Raw genomic sequence first — 16,556 nt, 5'->3', positions numbered from 1 at the left:
TTTAGCTAATGGGGCCTCCTGCTGCTTCTGCACTGCCAGAGCACGATTTCTGTTCTCATCCTGAAGCAAAGTTCTTAAGCCAAGGTACTATTTCTGGGTTAGCGGAGTCTGTAACCTGAAGCCTATGTAACCCGAGGTACCACTGTATTTGCTTTATCTGTTCTTTTCCTTCTACATGTCTTCTCTCCCACCCACTTAAAAAAAACTTTTTCTGGTTCCCCTCCCCCATGAAAATTAAGTTCTAGGGCTGAACCGTAGCTCAAACGAAACCCTGGGTAAATAAATAAACCCTGTGCAGATAAATACTTACCGTATTTTTTGCCCTATAGGATACACTTTTTCCCCTCCAAAAATGAAAGGGAAATGGGTGTGCATCCTATGGGGCGAATGCAGGCTTTCGTTGAAGCCTCTCCAGGCTTCGCGCAGCTGTCCGCAAGGCGCGGGAGCCCGGCGCTGGGCTCCCACGGCTTGCAGAGAGTTGCCTGTTCTGGGGGCTGGGGGGGAAATAATTTTTTCCCCTTTATTTCCCCCCCAAAAAAACTAGGTGCGCCTTATGGGACGGTGCGTCCTATAGGGCGAAAAATACGGTATATCAGCGAAAATACCATACAGAAATTCATCACTATAGGGGAAATCACTTTGCAATTTGATCACTGCTGCAGGCCTCACTTGTAGTCTGCCTGGCACTTGGAGGAGGAATTTGCTTGTCTCTGCTCCTGTTGGAGGTCTGACCATGGAAAGCCAAGAGAGACATGGCCAGGGGGAGAGTAAAGTTCAGCCACTGCAGTGTGTGCTTTCTGCAGCTAGATCAGGGATGTGGCTCTCAATACATTGATGGACTACATCTCCCATCAGCCCCAGCCAACTTGACCAAAGGTCAGGGAAGATGGGAGCTGTAGTCTAGCAACCTCCGGAGGGCTGCAGGCACCCTGTTCCTGAGCTAGACACACAAGCAGTGCTGCCCAGATGCTCTTCCAGTCCCCTTGCCCAGCCTGCCCCTGTTGGGAGAGAGAGTGAGACAGGTAATACTTACCTCTGCTTACCCTGTAAACACTCCCGTGTGCGGTGGCCATGTGTTCTGCTCCATATGGCCAGGCTGTGGTCCTGAAAGGCCAAAGGAACTACAAGAGGTTGGCCAGCAGTAAACATGGTTACACTGGAGGTGCTGGTATTCAGGAATTCTCCTTCTGCATGGCGCATTCTTACACAGTGCAGATACTGTTTCAAACTCTTAAGGGAGAGAGGACTGGTTAGCCAATACCAAGTTTCCATGCTGCTACCTGGCTGTCCTTTACTTAGGTCTGTCCCAGGGAGTGACGCTGCCAGCCAGCTTCCTTTTTCTCAGTCTTAATGTTGCCCTTGTAGAATTCAGCAGGCAGATGAATGGAGGGAAATCTGGCTCTGACATTGGCTCTGGCTTCACCTACTGTCTGAGCTCCCTGATTCCTCTCTACCCATCTCAATGGGCACCAACCACCACTGCTCCTCACAGACAGAGAGCCTCTTATGTCTTCTTCCAGATTAGGGTTGCCACCTGCCCTTTATAATACAGGATTGTCCAGCATTCCAATGTACAGTGGTACCTCGAGTTACATACGCTTCATGTTACATATGCTTCAGGTTACAGACTCTGCTAACTCTGAAATAGTACCTCGGGTTAAGAACTTTGCTTCAGGATGAGAACAGAAATCGTGTTCTGGCGACGCAGCAACAGCAGGAGGCCCCATTAACTAAAGTGGTGCTTCAGGTTAAGAACAGTTTCAGGTTAAGTACAGACCTCTGGAACGAATTAAGTACTTAACCTGAGGTACCACTGTAAAATGCTACATCCTGTATCAATACAGTTTTGTCCTGTATTTCAGGTCTCTCTCTCTTTCTGCCAAGTTAGGGATCCTCTCCAAATGCATATGTTTTAAAGGGTGTGTGAAAGATCATGTATTTAAGCTCTGAGTAGCCAAGCACAGACAGATTTCCAAATTCATGTGTATGTACACGTGCATGTGATAAATTATAAAGGGGCAACCCCCCCCAAAAAATCACCACCCTCCTTGCCCTGTATTTTGCCAGAACAAAGGTGGCAACTTTATTCCGGACCTAGTTCCAAGACTGCCAGTTGCGCACGTGCGCACGCACACACACACCCCTACCTTGATGACATCACCATAGCCAGGCAAAATAGGGAAGAAAGAAAGAATGTCATGACAATCACCTTCCAGAAGTTTCTCCTGTTATCTAGTTTCTGTGGCAATGCTCTATCCCAAGTTTACATTACGAAACAATATACCGAACACACCAGGCCAAGGCTATTTCCTTAACAAAGAAACTAAGCAGCCTCCCTCTTCTGCAGACCCCAGTCTCCCAGCTCTCAAACTGCCACGTTTCATTATAATATGGATTCTCCCTTCCCTTGCTTGCCTGTATGGGGCAATTAACAGTGCTTGTTAAACAGACTGGCTGTTTCAGCACAGGGCCTGAAATCAAGTATTTTAGTCACCCACCCAACCAATAAATACTTCATTCTCTGCTTTTAGGTCTCTTGTTGTTCTTGTTTGGCATGGGAGTCAATATTCACAGTGACCTCATTCTGCGCCAGCTAAGGAAACCTGGGGAGCTCACTTACAAAATCCCACAAGGTATGTCATTCTTTTCCCAATTTCCTTGTGGGGAGCCTGTCCCGATGGTTTGAGAAACATGAGGGTAGGTGAGGAAGTCACCAGCAGGTCACACTATTAGTCACCTGTCATTCATCAGAAGTGGTCAATAATAAGCAAAGTAATGCAGGAATGAGAAACCTGTGGCCCTCCAGATGTTGCTAGACTTCACTTTCCACCCTGCCTGACTATTGGTCATGCCAGCTGGGGATGATGGAGTCCAACAACATCTGGAGGGCCACATATTCACCACCCCTGAAGTAATAGGACTGTGGTGGGAAGCTGAGAATGCTTTCTAGGATAATTTATCTGAGCAGAAAGTCAAAAACATTTCTGACCACAGGTAAAGGTCCTGGTGAGGCCAACCAATCATTTATTACCTTTGGAGCCAATGAGGGTGCCAGAACAGTAAGGGGACAAGCTAAGCACCCTCCTTACTGCCACATTGGCCCTGTGTTGTGTCTGATTGGCTGAGCCCGCTGCCACTCTTCCCCTGGAGCTAAAGCCTTAGTTGCCAATGCAACAAATGCAGTGGTTTACTGCTGAGACACGTTCCCAGTTGTTTGGGGGCTTCTTGGACTGTGCAAGACCCCCAACCTACATCTGGTAGTTCAGGCCTAGTGGAACAATTGATGACAGGCCCATCAAGTCCAGTCTGGCCTTCTTTAAATCCTCTTGACCAGCAGTACTGAACTCAAAACTCTGCGCCCAGGACTTCTTTTTGCCATTGCCACACTAGCAAAAGAACTTTGTACAACATTGTTCTGCATTGCTTACAATTGGCTATGGGCCCTGGGAGCTGTAATGGCTAGACCATCTGGCCACAGCCATGGCTGCAGTAACGGCAGCAGGAACCCCGTTGGGTTAATGCCAGCCCTGGTGGCAACATCCTTAGGATGTGTACCGTATTTTTCACTCCATAGGACGCACTTTTTCCCCTCCAAAAATGAAGGGGAAATGTGTGTGCGTCCTATGGAGCGAATGCAGGCTTTCGCTGAAGCCTGGAGAGCGAGAGGCATCGGTGCGCACCGACCCCTCTCGCTCTCCAGGCTTCAGGAAGCTATCCGCAAGCCTTGCAAGCCCGGTGGGAGTTCCCGCGGGCTCACAAGGCTTGCAGGCAGCAGCCTGCAGCCCCGGCGAGTGTCCGCAAGCCTTGCGCGCCCGGCAGGAGGTCCCGCCGAGCGCGCGAGGCTTGGGACAGCAGCTTGTCGCCCGAAGCACGGGGAGCCCTCCGGAGGGCTCCCCGTGCTTCGGGCGAGTGTCTGCAAGCCTTGCGCGCCCGGCAGGAGGTCCCGCCGAGCGCGCAAGGCTTGGGGCTGCAGCTTGTCGCCCGAAGCACGGGGAGCCCTCCGGAGGGCTCCCCGTGCTTCGGGCGAGTGTCTGCAAGCCTTGCGCGCCTGGCAGGAGGTCCCGCCGAGCGCGCAAGGCTTGGGGCGGCAGCCTGTCGCCCGAAGCACGGGGAGCCCTCCGGAGGGCTCCCCGTGCTTCGGGCGAGTGTCTGCAAGCCTTGCGCGCCCGGCAGGAGGTCCCGCCGAGCGCGCAAGGCTTGGGGCTGCAGCTTGTCGCCCGAAGCACGGGGAGCCCTCCGGAGGGCTCCCCGTGCTTCGGGCGAGTGTCTGCAAGCCTTGCGCGCCCGGCAGGAGGTCCCGCCGAGCGTGCAAGGCTTGGGGCGGCAGCCTGTCGCCCGAAGCACGGGGAGCCCTCCGGAGGGCTCCCCGTGCTTCGGGCGAGTGTCTGCAAGCCTTGCGCGCCCGGTGGGAGGTCCCGCCGAGCGCGCGAGGCTTCGGGCGGCAGCCGCGGGGGGGGGGGATAATTTTTTTTATTCATTTCCCCCCCCCCCAAAAAACGAGGTGCGTCCTATGGGCCGGTGCGTCCTATAGAACGAAAAATACGGTAAATGAGGCTCACTTTCCACTGTTCAAATATGCTCATACTAGTTCCCTTTCATGCAGGAGGACTGTTTGCATATGTATCAGGAGCAAATTTCTTTGGTGAGATACTGGAATGGTTTGGCTATGCTATAGCAACCTGGTGCCTGCCAGCTTTTGCCTTTGCCATTTTCACACTCTGCGTCATTGGGCCTCGTGCTTATCACCATCACAGGTATCAAGCATGCTGTTTGTATATTCTTATTCTTATTATTTTTTTGCTCCTGTTTGTTTGTAGTGTGATGAGAGGGGCTTAATGTATTGTTCTAATTTACCATTTTTTTTGAGGGGGTTTGTTTTTTAAGGGATGCCCTCTCCTTTATGCACGTTCCTCTGGTGACTGCTTTCATTGTATCCCAGAGGAAGGGGTTGTTATGTCACCCACATCATTGTCCTTAAAGTAGTTTTGGAGAGTTTTCAAGAGATCCTCTCTAGCAACTTGGTTTGTGGTTAGGATGGGACTGAAGGACCACAATGGGGTACGTAGTTTGTGCTTCCTCTCCTATTTTGAGGTAGCTTCTACAGGGGCGTGGTCTGTGGTTTTAATGTTACCAATGTTTGTTGTTTCTACCAGGGGGATCAGGCCTTGTGTGAGCAGAATGCTGTCCAGTCTGGACATTGTGCCATGGCGTCCAGACTGGAATGTGTGGCTGGTGGCTCCCGGGTTCTTTTCTCCCCAGATGTCATAAAGGCTTCCGTCTTTTTAGCATTTTTAGTAGTTTGTAAGAATTTCTAATTGTTTGGGGTTTCCCCTCTGAGGAAGGTTGCCCAAGGGGTTGTAGGATGGATGTCTTTTAGGGAGGTGCCTCTCATATTTAGGTTGAGGTCACCTCCTAGGATTGCTCCCCCTTCGGAGAAGGAGATGAATTTGTTTAGTGCTTTCTAGATGAACTCTAGTATTTATTTTTGTGTCTGTTTGGGGCATATACTGTATGGAGCCAATTGTCAGTTTAGTTTTGCCATCTAGTACCTCTTTAGCAAAAACGAATCTGCCTTTTTTTGTCTTTTACCGCTGTTGTGGCTTTAAAATTTTGGTCTCTATTGAGTAGTATGTCTACTCCGTGGGCCTTTCCTGACCAAGGTGCCACCCATTGTTGACTGAAGCAGGGTTTGCTCAGGAGTTTGCTTCCTTTGGGTGGGTTGTGTATTTTCTGTAGGAAGGCAATGTGTGGTTTCATGGTGTTTACATACGAGGTGATGTGTTTTCTTCTGATAGGGTTTCCCAATCCCCTCACATTTAGTGTAATTGTTTTTAAGCTAGCCATTTTGTATGTCTATTTTATAGGATGATTCCCTGCCAACCTGTCTAGGTTGTCCTGTGTTTCTCACCTTATATTATTGAACCTAGTGTGCTGTGTTGACATACAGTGTGGTGGGTTGGGGGAGAGGGGGGTTAGAGTTAGGGATGGGCTGAAGATTGGGGAGTAGGTTGTAGAGAGTAGCCTATATGTAGTTATATAGGTGTTTGCTTGGGGTAGCTTGGACCATTTGGCTCCCAGCCAGTTGGTCCTGTGTCTCAGCTGGCATGGATGGCCTTGTTTGAGAACAGGCCATCCCCCCTTTTACTTGTGATAGGGGTGGGTCAGTGAGACAGAGACAAGTGCTTGTGTTGGGTGTAAAGTTTATAAGCAATGCTGTTAGTAGTGTTACCAATACTGATGGTCCTCAAGAGCTCCCCGCAGCCATGGCGTTCGCCATCTTGCCTCACTGGAAGTCCCTTATTCTTATTTTATTTAATATTTTTTTTAAAAATTAATTATACAAAAGAAAGTGAAAAAAGAAGAAGAGATATATATAGCGGGGGGCACTGTGGTCTAAACCACTAGCCTCTTGAGCTTGCCAATCAGAAGGTTGGCGGTTCAAATTCTTGCGGCGGGGTAAACTCCCATTGCTCTGTCCCAGCTTCTGCCAACCTAGCAGTTTGAAAGTATGTCAGTGCAAGTAGATAAATAGGTACCACTGTGGTGGGAAGGTAGAAAGTGTTTCCGTGCACTCTGGCTTCCATCATGGTGTCCCGTTGCACCAGAAGCAGTTTAGTCATGCTGGCCACATGATCTAGAATGCTGTCTGCGGACAAATGCTGGCTCCCTCAGCCTGAAAGCAAGATGAATGCCACACCCCTTATTCACCTTTGACTGTATATATTTGTAATGTATGTTAATACAGATATGATTATTAATAAGTTGTTAAATTCTGTATAAACTCATTCCAAATATTGATATATTTATCTAAATAAAGTCTGCATCTATAAGCAATCTGTTCATACGTTTCAAGTGCTGTTATGTCTTCAATCAATTAAAGGGGAGCATATTTTTCTTTTTCCAGTTCATCAATACCAGTCTTTTGGCCATTGTTAGGGCACGTAGACGTGGGACGCGGGTGGCACTGTGGGTTAAACCACTGAGCCTATGGCTTGCCGATCAGAAGGTCGGCGGTTTGAATCCCCACAACGGGGTGAGCTCCTCTTGCTTGGTCCCTGCTCCTGCCAACCTAGCAGTTCGAAAGCACGTCAAAGTGCAAGTAGATAAAAAGGTACCACTGTGGCGGGATGGTAAACAGCGTTTCCGTGCGCTGCTCTGGTTCGCCAGAAGCGGCTTAGTCATGCTGGCCATATCACGCAGAAGCTTTACGCCGGCTCCCTCGGCCAATAAAGCAAGATGAGCGCCGCAACCCCAGAGTCGGTCACGACTGGACCTAATGGTCAGGGGTCCCTTTACCTTTACCTTAGGGCACGTAGAATCCATTTTTGTTGTCCAGTTGACCTATAATAGGCAGATAATTCAATGCATGTGCTTGATATAGATTATACATGAAAAGCTGCTTCATGAGAGGGAGATTTACAGTGCAGTCTGGTACATGCCTATTCAGATGCAAGTCCCATTGAGATCAGTGGGCCTTATTCTCAGGTCAGTGTATAGGACTGTAGTGTTAAACAAGAGAAGAAGCCAGGGTGAGACACAAAGCGCGCACACACACACACACACACACACACACACGCAAACACACTGGCTGCTTCTCTCGATTAACCCTAGTTTACTAGTACACTGAAAGTACCCCCTCTCAAGTACCCTGGGAACTGTAGTTCATCCCTAACAAAGCTGCATTTTCTAGCACTCTCAACAAACTGCAGCTCCCAGTATTATTTTGGAGTGTGTGTGCGTCTGTGTGTGCTTGAAATGGGCTTTAATTGTACCGTGTGTATGCAGCCCGATACAGACAAACAACTGCACAATCCAAAATAATTTCCTTTGAAACCCTGAAAGCCTTGGGTCCTGGATATCTGCCAACTCCTCCTGTATCAGCCTCCCTGCTGCCTGAGATCTGATGGAGGAACCCTTAGACATGTCTCACCTGTTGTGGAAGCCTGGTTGGCTGTGACAAGATTTGGAGCTCTCTCTGTAGCTGCATCCAAAGTGTGGAATGCCTTGCCCTATCAAGTTTACCCTCTTTCATGAACTTCTGCCAGCTAGTATTAAAAAAAATAAATTCCAGCAATCATTTGCTGGGATAATTGTTTTTATTGAACGTTTGTTTCTAATCTGTTCTGAAATACAATGAAATAATATCATAACATCATCAATAACCTTCCCACAGGGCAGTTGGTGTCAGATGGCTTAGAGGGCATGATTTTTAAGTGTGGAACTGCTCTTTGTTCTATATAGCTCAGAGTTGTTGGTCCGCTGTTGTTTTCTGTCTTCTTGGGTCTCATCTTGATAGATTCATAAATTTACTCCCATCTCCATGGTGCAGCAGCTTCTGGAGGAAGACTGACTGTAAGTAAACTTGGTAAATTCGTACATCACACCAACCCATGGTTGTAACAAACCATACTTTGCAAACCTAATTCAGTTGAAACTATGGTTTGATTTTGGTTTGCTAGCCTGTCAAAAACTATGGTTTTTCAGTATAGACATCACACTAAATCACAGCATCCTTAACCATAGTTTGGTTTGATGTCTATTTTCTGCCACTGCAATACTTATGTTCACCATTGCTCAAATCTGAAAGTTGAATGGAAACTCCAAGTCCCTCTCATCAAAACATTTTAAATATTTGCCACAAGCAGCATAAGATGTTGAAAAACAAAATTCTACTTTCTTAAAGCAATCTGTGCAGGTCTATATCATTTTGGCCATTTTTTGTTTTCATTGTGTGTCCCTTTTGTCTTTTCAGGTACTATCACAAGAGGTTCACTGGCTATCCAAGATCTAGAAAAGCCTTGATTCCATTCATATTCTAGAGGCCAATTATCTGGACTTTTTGAGCAGCGGGGTGTGTTTTGTGTGTTATTTCACTGTATAACTTTAATTATGAAGTTTATTATTAATGTGTAAAATGCTGATGTGAGTTTCAAAGGGAAAGAAACTTGAATAGTGCTATGTTGCCAGTTATACAGAGTGTTGTTGCTGGATGGAAACAAGTAATCACAGTGCTGTGATTCATCGTCACAGTTTTTGATTTTTTAAACAACAACAAAAAAACAAGTTTTGTCAAGCAGAGTGTAAGTGATTTGCAGAGGCGCCTAATGCTTTTATTGTGCACCATTATTCCACTCAAAATGTCTGCACACACACACTGCTTTTATCCCTAGCAATGCTATTTTTTTGTTAGTAGGAATTACTGAAGTTTCATCTGGGCCTGTCTGTAGTTGTCACTGCTGTAGCTATACTGAAGACTCTGAAAGAAAATATATGCTTTTATTTTACTGGTAATCTTTCTATTCTGCTCCTGTGGTCTTCCCTATAAAGAGCAACAGGTCGTCTATGAAAAAGTAATTCCTGGTTCCAAGGCGTCTTGCTGATGGAGAACAATATTTCATATTTTTTCCCCTCCAGGTGGACTGTTGTTGGAACTGATTATGATCAAGAATGGGCTGCTGTATTCCCAAAACCGTTATGTAATTTAAGTGAATGTGTCATTTCTTTGTAAAACATGGCTTGTTAACTGAATAAGAAATAAAAAATTTGTTCCAAATTTAGCATTTCCTTTTACTAAAAGAATGGCCCAGGTAGCCTGTTCTAGCAGAGCACTTGTATCATAGCATCTTGTATCATACAATATATGGATTTATTCATAATTTGTTCAATGTTATCTTCTGGTTGTTTCGGATCATGCAGATTGCTTTGCTTTAAATGGGTGGCCAACTTCCGAGAGACTGCGATCTACTTTCAAAATTTAAATCTGGCAGTGATCTACCCCCGTTTTTTAGGGGTTCAGGTCAAAGTTGTTGAGCTTTCTGGGGGGAGGGGAAATGCATCTACCGCGATCTACCAAAACCTCGCAGGGATCGACCAGTAGATTGAGATTGACGTGTTGGACATCCCTGCTAAAGCATCCACTTTTACTTACACTTAAGACAAGAAAAATAATATGCTCAGCAAAAATAATGTACTTAAATAATAAATGAAACAAGTACAGTGGTACCTTGGGTTACAGACACCTCAGGTTACAGAAACTTCAGGTTACAGACGCCGCTAACCTGGAAGTAGACTCATAGAATCATAGAATCATAGAGTTGGAAGAGACCACAAGGGCCATCGAGTCCAACCCCCTGCCAAGTAGTACCTTGGGTTAAGAACTTTACCTCAGGATGAGAAGAGAAACCGCGTGGCGACAGCAGGAGGCCCCATTAGCTAAAGTGGTACCTCAGGTTAAGAACGGTTTCAGGTTAAGAACGAACCTCCGGAACAAATTTAGTTTGTAACCAGAGGTACCACTCTATTTCAGATCTGGTCCTGCCTGAAAGCTTACGGTATAAGACATATTTTAAAACACATTAGGAAGAAAGGAGGATCAACTGCATGTACTTTACCATTCAGCTATGACCCACTACATTGATGTTCAATTATTGGTGTTGGACCAAGCAATTACTATACAATGTAAAACTCTTTCCTTGCGTTTTGTATTTCATTACATTTATATCTTATCTCCCCTCCATAGAATTCAAGGTAGAATTTTAGGGAGGCCTGTCACCTAGTGGCAGAGTACGTGTTTTGTATGCAGAAGGTCCAGGTGCAGGTAAACAACGTTTCCGTGCGCTCTGGCTTCCATCATGGTGTTCCATTGCACCAGAAGTGGTTTAGTCATGCTGGCCACATGACCCGGAAAGCTGTCCGTGGACAAATGCCGGCTCCCTCGGCCTGAAAGTGAGATGAGTGTTGCACCCCATAGTCACCTTTGAGTGGACTTAACCGTCCAGGGAAACCCATGCCTGAAACCTTAGATAGCTGCTGCCAGACATTACTGAGCTAGATGACCCAGTTGTCTTCCTCTGCTCCTATGAAGCATACAGAGGTTTCCATCAAGGCACTGACTAGATGCAGAGCTGCTTAACTTCAGCACAGCTTTCAGACCACTTTCTGATGCTTTTTAAAGTACTGCTTTTGAAACAAAGCTTTGAGTTGACAATTCTGTCTTCTAACCATAACATTTTAGGTTGATTCAAACACTGCCCACACAGAGCACTCCTGTGAATGCAGCATCATGAAGGAAGCAGTATCTGAACCAGCACACCACAAATTAAAATCCTATTTCCCGGTAGTGATTAGTTCCATAAGATTCTCATACAAATGGCCAGCAGGCAGCAGGAATGCTTAGATTTGTCGATGCCCCAGGTCAAACGTGTCTGTTCCAATGGAATGCATTTCATACTCCTCAACAGGCTCTTCGTACTTGTGTGTGCGCTTGTAACATAAATGGTGCTGTGCCAAAATACTTTTAATATAAGGGAGGCATCTATCAGGTGAGTCCTCTCTTTCAGATCACTTGAAATTGCACCTTACAGGCAAGTATACTCAGCAAACAAGTTTGCTGAACTTTCAGGCTCAGCCAAGCTGTCTTCACTCAAATGTGTAGTAGAATGAGATGAGTTGGAGTGAGCTTGACGCTGCTAGGAAACTATAAACTCAGAGTCCTGCTAGACTTGAATTCCTGCACAGACACGGATCTGAATTTGAATATATTGTTGCTGTTCCAATGGTCCTTTGAGCTGCAAAATCACTAAGGGATCAGATACATGTTACTGTACTACCCTGCTAGTCTGTATGACACTTGGAGTTATACAGACAGAATAAACTGATTGCATACCTGCTCTGTTTTATGGATGACAAACAATCTCATGGTACCCATTTCCACTTCTATCTCTATGAATGTTGGAGAGGCAGATAGAATCTAAAAGGCCTCTTTTAGGGTTCCTAACTGAGGTTCATTTTATTTTTGTTACATTTATATGCGGTGTAACTCCCTTTCACCAAAGTCGTCAGGGTGGTATATGTAGTCCTCCTCCTCCTAATATTAAATGGCAAGAACAAAAGAAAAATGTACTTCACAGGGACAAAACAACAGCCTGTAACAGTTAAAAGGAGAGCCCTGCTGGATCAGACCAAAGGCCTAACTAGTCCAACATCCTATTACCCATCATGGTCATCCAAATGTCTATGGGGAAGCTTCCAATGGGAATATGAAGTTTGGTGAGAAGACCCTAAGAAAAGATCTTATTTTCATCACTAGCTACAAATATGCGAACTTGAACTCCTTGGAGGAAAGGTGGTATGTGCAATTAATTTATCTGGTTAATTTTTATTGATAGGCTTCTCTTCCATAAATTTGCCTAAGCTTTACTTGAAACTGTGACACTAATGGCTATCACTGGATCTTGTGGTAGTAAATCCCATAAGTTAATTATGCAGAGTTTGAGGAGTAAAATGCCTCTTGGGAGCGATGCTCTAAGTTCCGCTTTCAGTGACTTCAGTCACTTTTCCTAGGCAGCTCATTCTGCCACCAATTAGGTCTGCTTTTTTTCTAGGTTTTGCAATGCTCTCTTCTATTAAATTATTCCTACTCTAGTGGAGAACAGTAGAATTCCCATTATGCTGTTTCTGGCTCATTGAGCCTGTAATTACTTTGGTTTTGATGTCAGTAACCATTTATCACCGATTAAACATTTAATCAGCAGATGAGCACAGCTTTCAAACAAAACATACATGCATTGATTACACATTGCAAAGCACATCTATTATTGATCATCAAGGTTGAATAGCTGCCAATAAGGAGAGTCAACACAGAAATATCATGTGAGCATGCAATTAACAATCCTGCCAGGAAGGCTGAGATGTGTCTCCATTTTTAGGCTAGGGTATTCTCGGTAAAACAGAATCTTACATAGCATTGTTAATTTTTTACAAAATCCCCTGCACTGTACATGTTTTACTCTAAACCATTGTTGTCAAGCATGTACAGGATCTTGCTGAATTAAGGATTTTAGAAAATGAAACAAAACTACCATGATAAGCAATCATGTAGGCAAACAAAAGGCATTATCCCAATTCCAACCAGGCAAAAGCACTTGAGGAAGGTGTGGAGCAGGGCCAACGCATGGTGTATTCTGGGGACTGCATTTGGCCCCAGAGTTTGAGGATTCCCACCCCTGTGGTAAATGGGTTCCTGACATTAAGTGCTGTGCTACCATAGCAGAGGCACTTAAAGGTATATGTTTAATGTATATATGTTGGAAGCTGCCCAGAATGGCTGGGGCAACCCAGTCATATGGGCGGGATACTACTACTACTACTACTACTATTGTTAGATACAGGAGGTGTCATTCATGGACAGCCCTAGGCTATAACATACCTAGTATGACTGCATTTCATAGCAAGATGGGATGGGTTCTCTCCTCGATAGGATGGCACTTATTCATTTGGTTAACAAAATTTATATACTGAATGATTATAAGAAAACCTAAGCGGTTCATAAAAATATAAAATAGAACATTCTCAGTATAAAAATTAAAAACAGGTATTTAAAAAGATTCAAGAGATTATTAAAATCAACAGTAGCTAAAAAGAGATAAGGCATATATAACTTCTACATGTCTGAATTGGCTTGCCTAAACAAAAATGTTATAAGCAGGCACCAAAAACAATACAGCGAAGGCGCTCGCTTCCAGGGAGTCCCAAAGCAGTAGATGCTGCCACACTAAAAGAGTTAATTCTTTGTTTCTTTAGATTTTTTTTTGTTTCTTTAGTTGTCAGTCTCTCCCTGAAATGAATGGATTTGGATTCAAACAATGGGCCCAGAGGGGCAGCCTATTGTAATGATAATTTGATTGGATATGTCCTATGTAGAAGACTGATATCACCTCCCTTGAGTTGGCCAATGTTCCTCCATCAACCTCCTTCCTTTTATTGCAAAGTAAACCAAACTGAAGCTGTTTTTATATCACATAGGCAATACTGCAGTAGTGTCTCTCAGGCTCTTGTGGCTAGCTAGCATCTTTCCGATAGTCTGGAGGGCTGCAATATTTAACAGGGATTGGCAAAAACTGTGCCTGACTTTGAATGAGTTGAAGGCAGCAATGGATACAACTCATCGTATCTAATACTCCCAAAGCAAGCTGTAAATCTGAAACACATACCGGAGGCTAGTTTGTAGACATGGGTCTAATAATGCTCATTAATAATTTTGTTTCTTTGTTTTACATTTCTGCATCACCATTTTACTTGGTGGGCATTCAAGGTGCTTTACAACTCACAAATCAACAAAAGCACACTAAAGTCCCACTGAAGGAGCTCAGAGTACTCAGTTGTGGTCTCATCTGTGTCAGAAGCTGATACAATATAGTGAGGTCTGTGGAGGAATACTATTATATAATAAAAAGTGCTCATCACTTATGAATGCATTTCAACAAGGGAACAGTATTTCTCCCCTTTTTTCCTTTTGACTTCTGTTTTATGAGCACTAGAAATAGACTTCCCAGATGCCAAAGTACAACACAGGAGAGAAACTTGTTTAAATTAAATATGACATATAATTTTATGACAAGACCTGCATTAAATTAAAATGGTCATTACCTTTGCCCGAGGAAGTAAATAATGGTATATATTTAAGTTCTAATTGGTTACATAACATGGTTATCCTGGAACAGTGTAAGGCAAAACACTGGGACAAAAGGCTTCCAGATAATGTATTCATGGCTGTCAAACTTACTTTATCCAGAGAATGCAAAGGCAGCTTTTCTGTTCCACTGTGCACTGCCTAATAAGTGTTCTTTGTTTTACTGAAAAGCATAAAGGTTATGAATGTTGTCAGGAAGCGCATATTGTATCAAGAAAGTGGATTGTAACATTTGGGGGGCAGGCAAGGCCACACGCACAATTAATACTAGCTCATATCTCCACAGAAGCATAGAGGTTTGTGGCATTCTTTCTTGACACAAAGAGAGGGAGAAGCTTTTCATACATGAAAAACATTGATCTATCAGCAAGGTATCATTAGGTATGTATGGATGAATGTGTTAGGATGTATATGTCTGCCTGTACTATAATTCTTATGTTTGTAAAATATTCTATTACATTAGCATATGAGTGTGGTGGCTGCATTAGAGTTTATACTTTAGGCAAGTCTGTTTATGCACACTTACTTGAAAGTTGTTGGTTCAAGGAAAAAATTGGTATACGAAAGAAGAATTCCTGGCCAATATCCAAGTTTGGGGCAAATAATCTTTGGTGAGAGAACCCCAGCAAAGATTTAAAATCACAAAATATGCAGCAAAGTAAGACGTGAAAATATAGACCGTTAGACCTTTAAAATATGCCTTTGTAAGTTCTAAAATTTCCCTCTTCCCCTACCACCCGTTTAGTTAAATTTAAAAGGGTTTACCTACAAACTCCTCAAAGGTCAGATTCATGTGCTTCAGGAAGTTGCACAGACAGTAAAACTTGGCTTAGTTTCAAAGCAGTGGAAGTTCCTAAATTATTGGTTATAGGAAAAGAAGAATGGCTTGTGAGAGCCATGCAACTAAACTGGATGCTCCAGCTTAGCTTCTTCACAGGTTGAGCTTCTCAGGTAACAAAGTCTTGATTACCTAGTCCCTTCCCAAGGCGAGCTAAGCTTAGCACGACAGCTTACATTATGGTTTTAACCCTTTTGTGCATTAATTAGACCAGGGGTCAGCAACCTTTTCCAGCTGTGGGCCGGTCCACTGTCCCTCAGACCATGTGGTGGGCAGGACTATATTATGGAAAAAGAAAAAGAAGAAAATAAAAGAATGAATTCCTATGCCCCACAAATAACCCAGAGATGCATTTTAAATAAAAGGACACATTCTACTCATGTAAAAACACGCTGATTCCCGGGCCATCCGCGGGCTAGACTGAGAAGGCGATTGGGCTGCATCCAGCCCCTGGGCCTTAGGTTGTCTACCCCTGAATTAGACTTAAGCATCTTGGTTATACAAAGCTGGATATCCCACAAAAGTAAATCTCACTTAATTCAGTTAAGCTTATTTCCCAGTACACATGCAAGATTTGATAAACAAATTGACTGGCAACTCCAAATACTAGCTTGCAGTAACGGCTTCCCAACAATATCAAATACTAGTTGGGGTTGAGGGGCAATTTTCATAGGGGCTGCAGCACAAGAGGCAAGCATTCATATTGCTCCTCCAACCCAGTTCTTGCACCTTCAGAGCTCTTTTGTAAAAGGAAAAGATCAGAAAGAAAAAGGTAAATTATGCAGTTAATGTAATATGTAGCTTGGACCTCATCACTTCCTGGTTTTCATGTGAATGCAACTGAATACAACTCAGTATAGGCAGGCAGTATGGGCTGGGCAAAAACTCCAGGTCTTAAGAACAGCACTAATGCTAATTACAATCTTCACTTCTGGAGTGATCATGGACTAACTGAACAGGAAAACATTCACACACCTACCAGTGCTGCCCTTGTAATAGACTTCAGTAGGAAAGTTATTACCAATGGAGATTTCGACTTACATAGCATATGAGACATAGGTTTTGAACTGGAGAGTGGGGGAATGGCTAGACATTCTGTACAGGTTGCTATTTTCAAATAGCTTCTGGCAGTCCTTCAGCAGCACCAGAGCAATGCATTTTTATGATTCAAACCCACCCAGAGATAGCTGTGGGCAGGATTACTGCATTGCAGAGTGTTGGACTAAATGACTCCTAGGGTCCTTTCCA

The 16,556-nt window shown here is 44.3% G+C and overlaps 1 protein-coding gene across 1 annotated transcript in view; it reads left to right on the top strand.

Annotated features, from left to right (window-relative positions):
* Nucleotides 1-9,553, top strand: part of SRD5A2 (steroid 5 alpha-reductase 2) — a 37,572-nt gene extending 28,019 nt beyond the window's left edge. Inside the window, exons 3-5 of the mRNA XM_080997804.1 lie at nt 2,532-2,633; nt 4,604-4,754; nt 8,753-9,553. Of these exons, the coding sequence (XP_080853930.1) occupies nt 2,532-2,633; nt 4,604-4,754; nt 8,753-8,819 (320 nt within the window). The 3' untranslated portion in view covers nt 8,820-9,553. The remainder of the gene's footprint in view (nt 1-2,531; nt 2,634-4,603; nt 4,755-8,752) is intronic.
* The last annotated feature ends 7,003 nt before the right edge of the window (nt 9,554-16,556 follow it).

Source organism: Podarcis pityusensis (genome assembly GCF_964106645.2).
Source record: "Podarcis pityusensis genome assembly, chromosome: 3".
NCBI classification, from domain to species: Eukaryota; Metazoa; Chordata; class Lepidosauria; order Squamata; family Lacertidae; genus Podarcis; species Podarcis pityusensis.
Note: the sequence above shows the minus strand (reverse complement) of the source record. Positions and strands in the feature narration are given on the sequence as shown.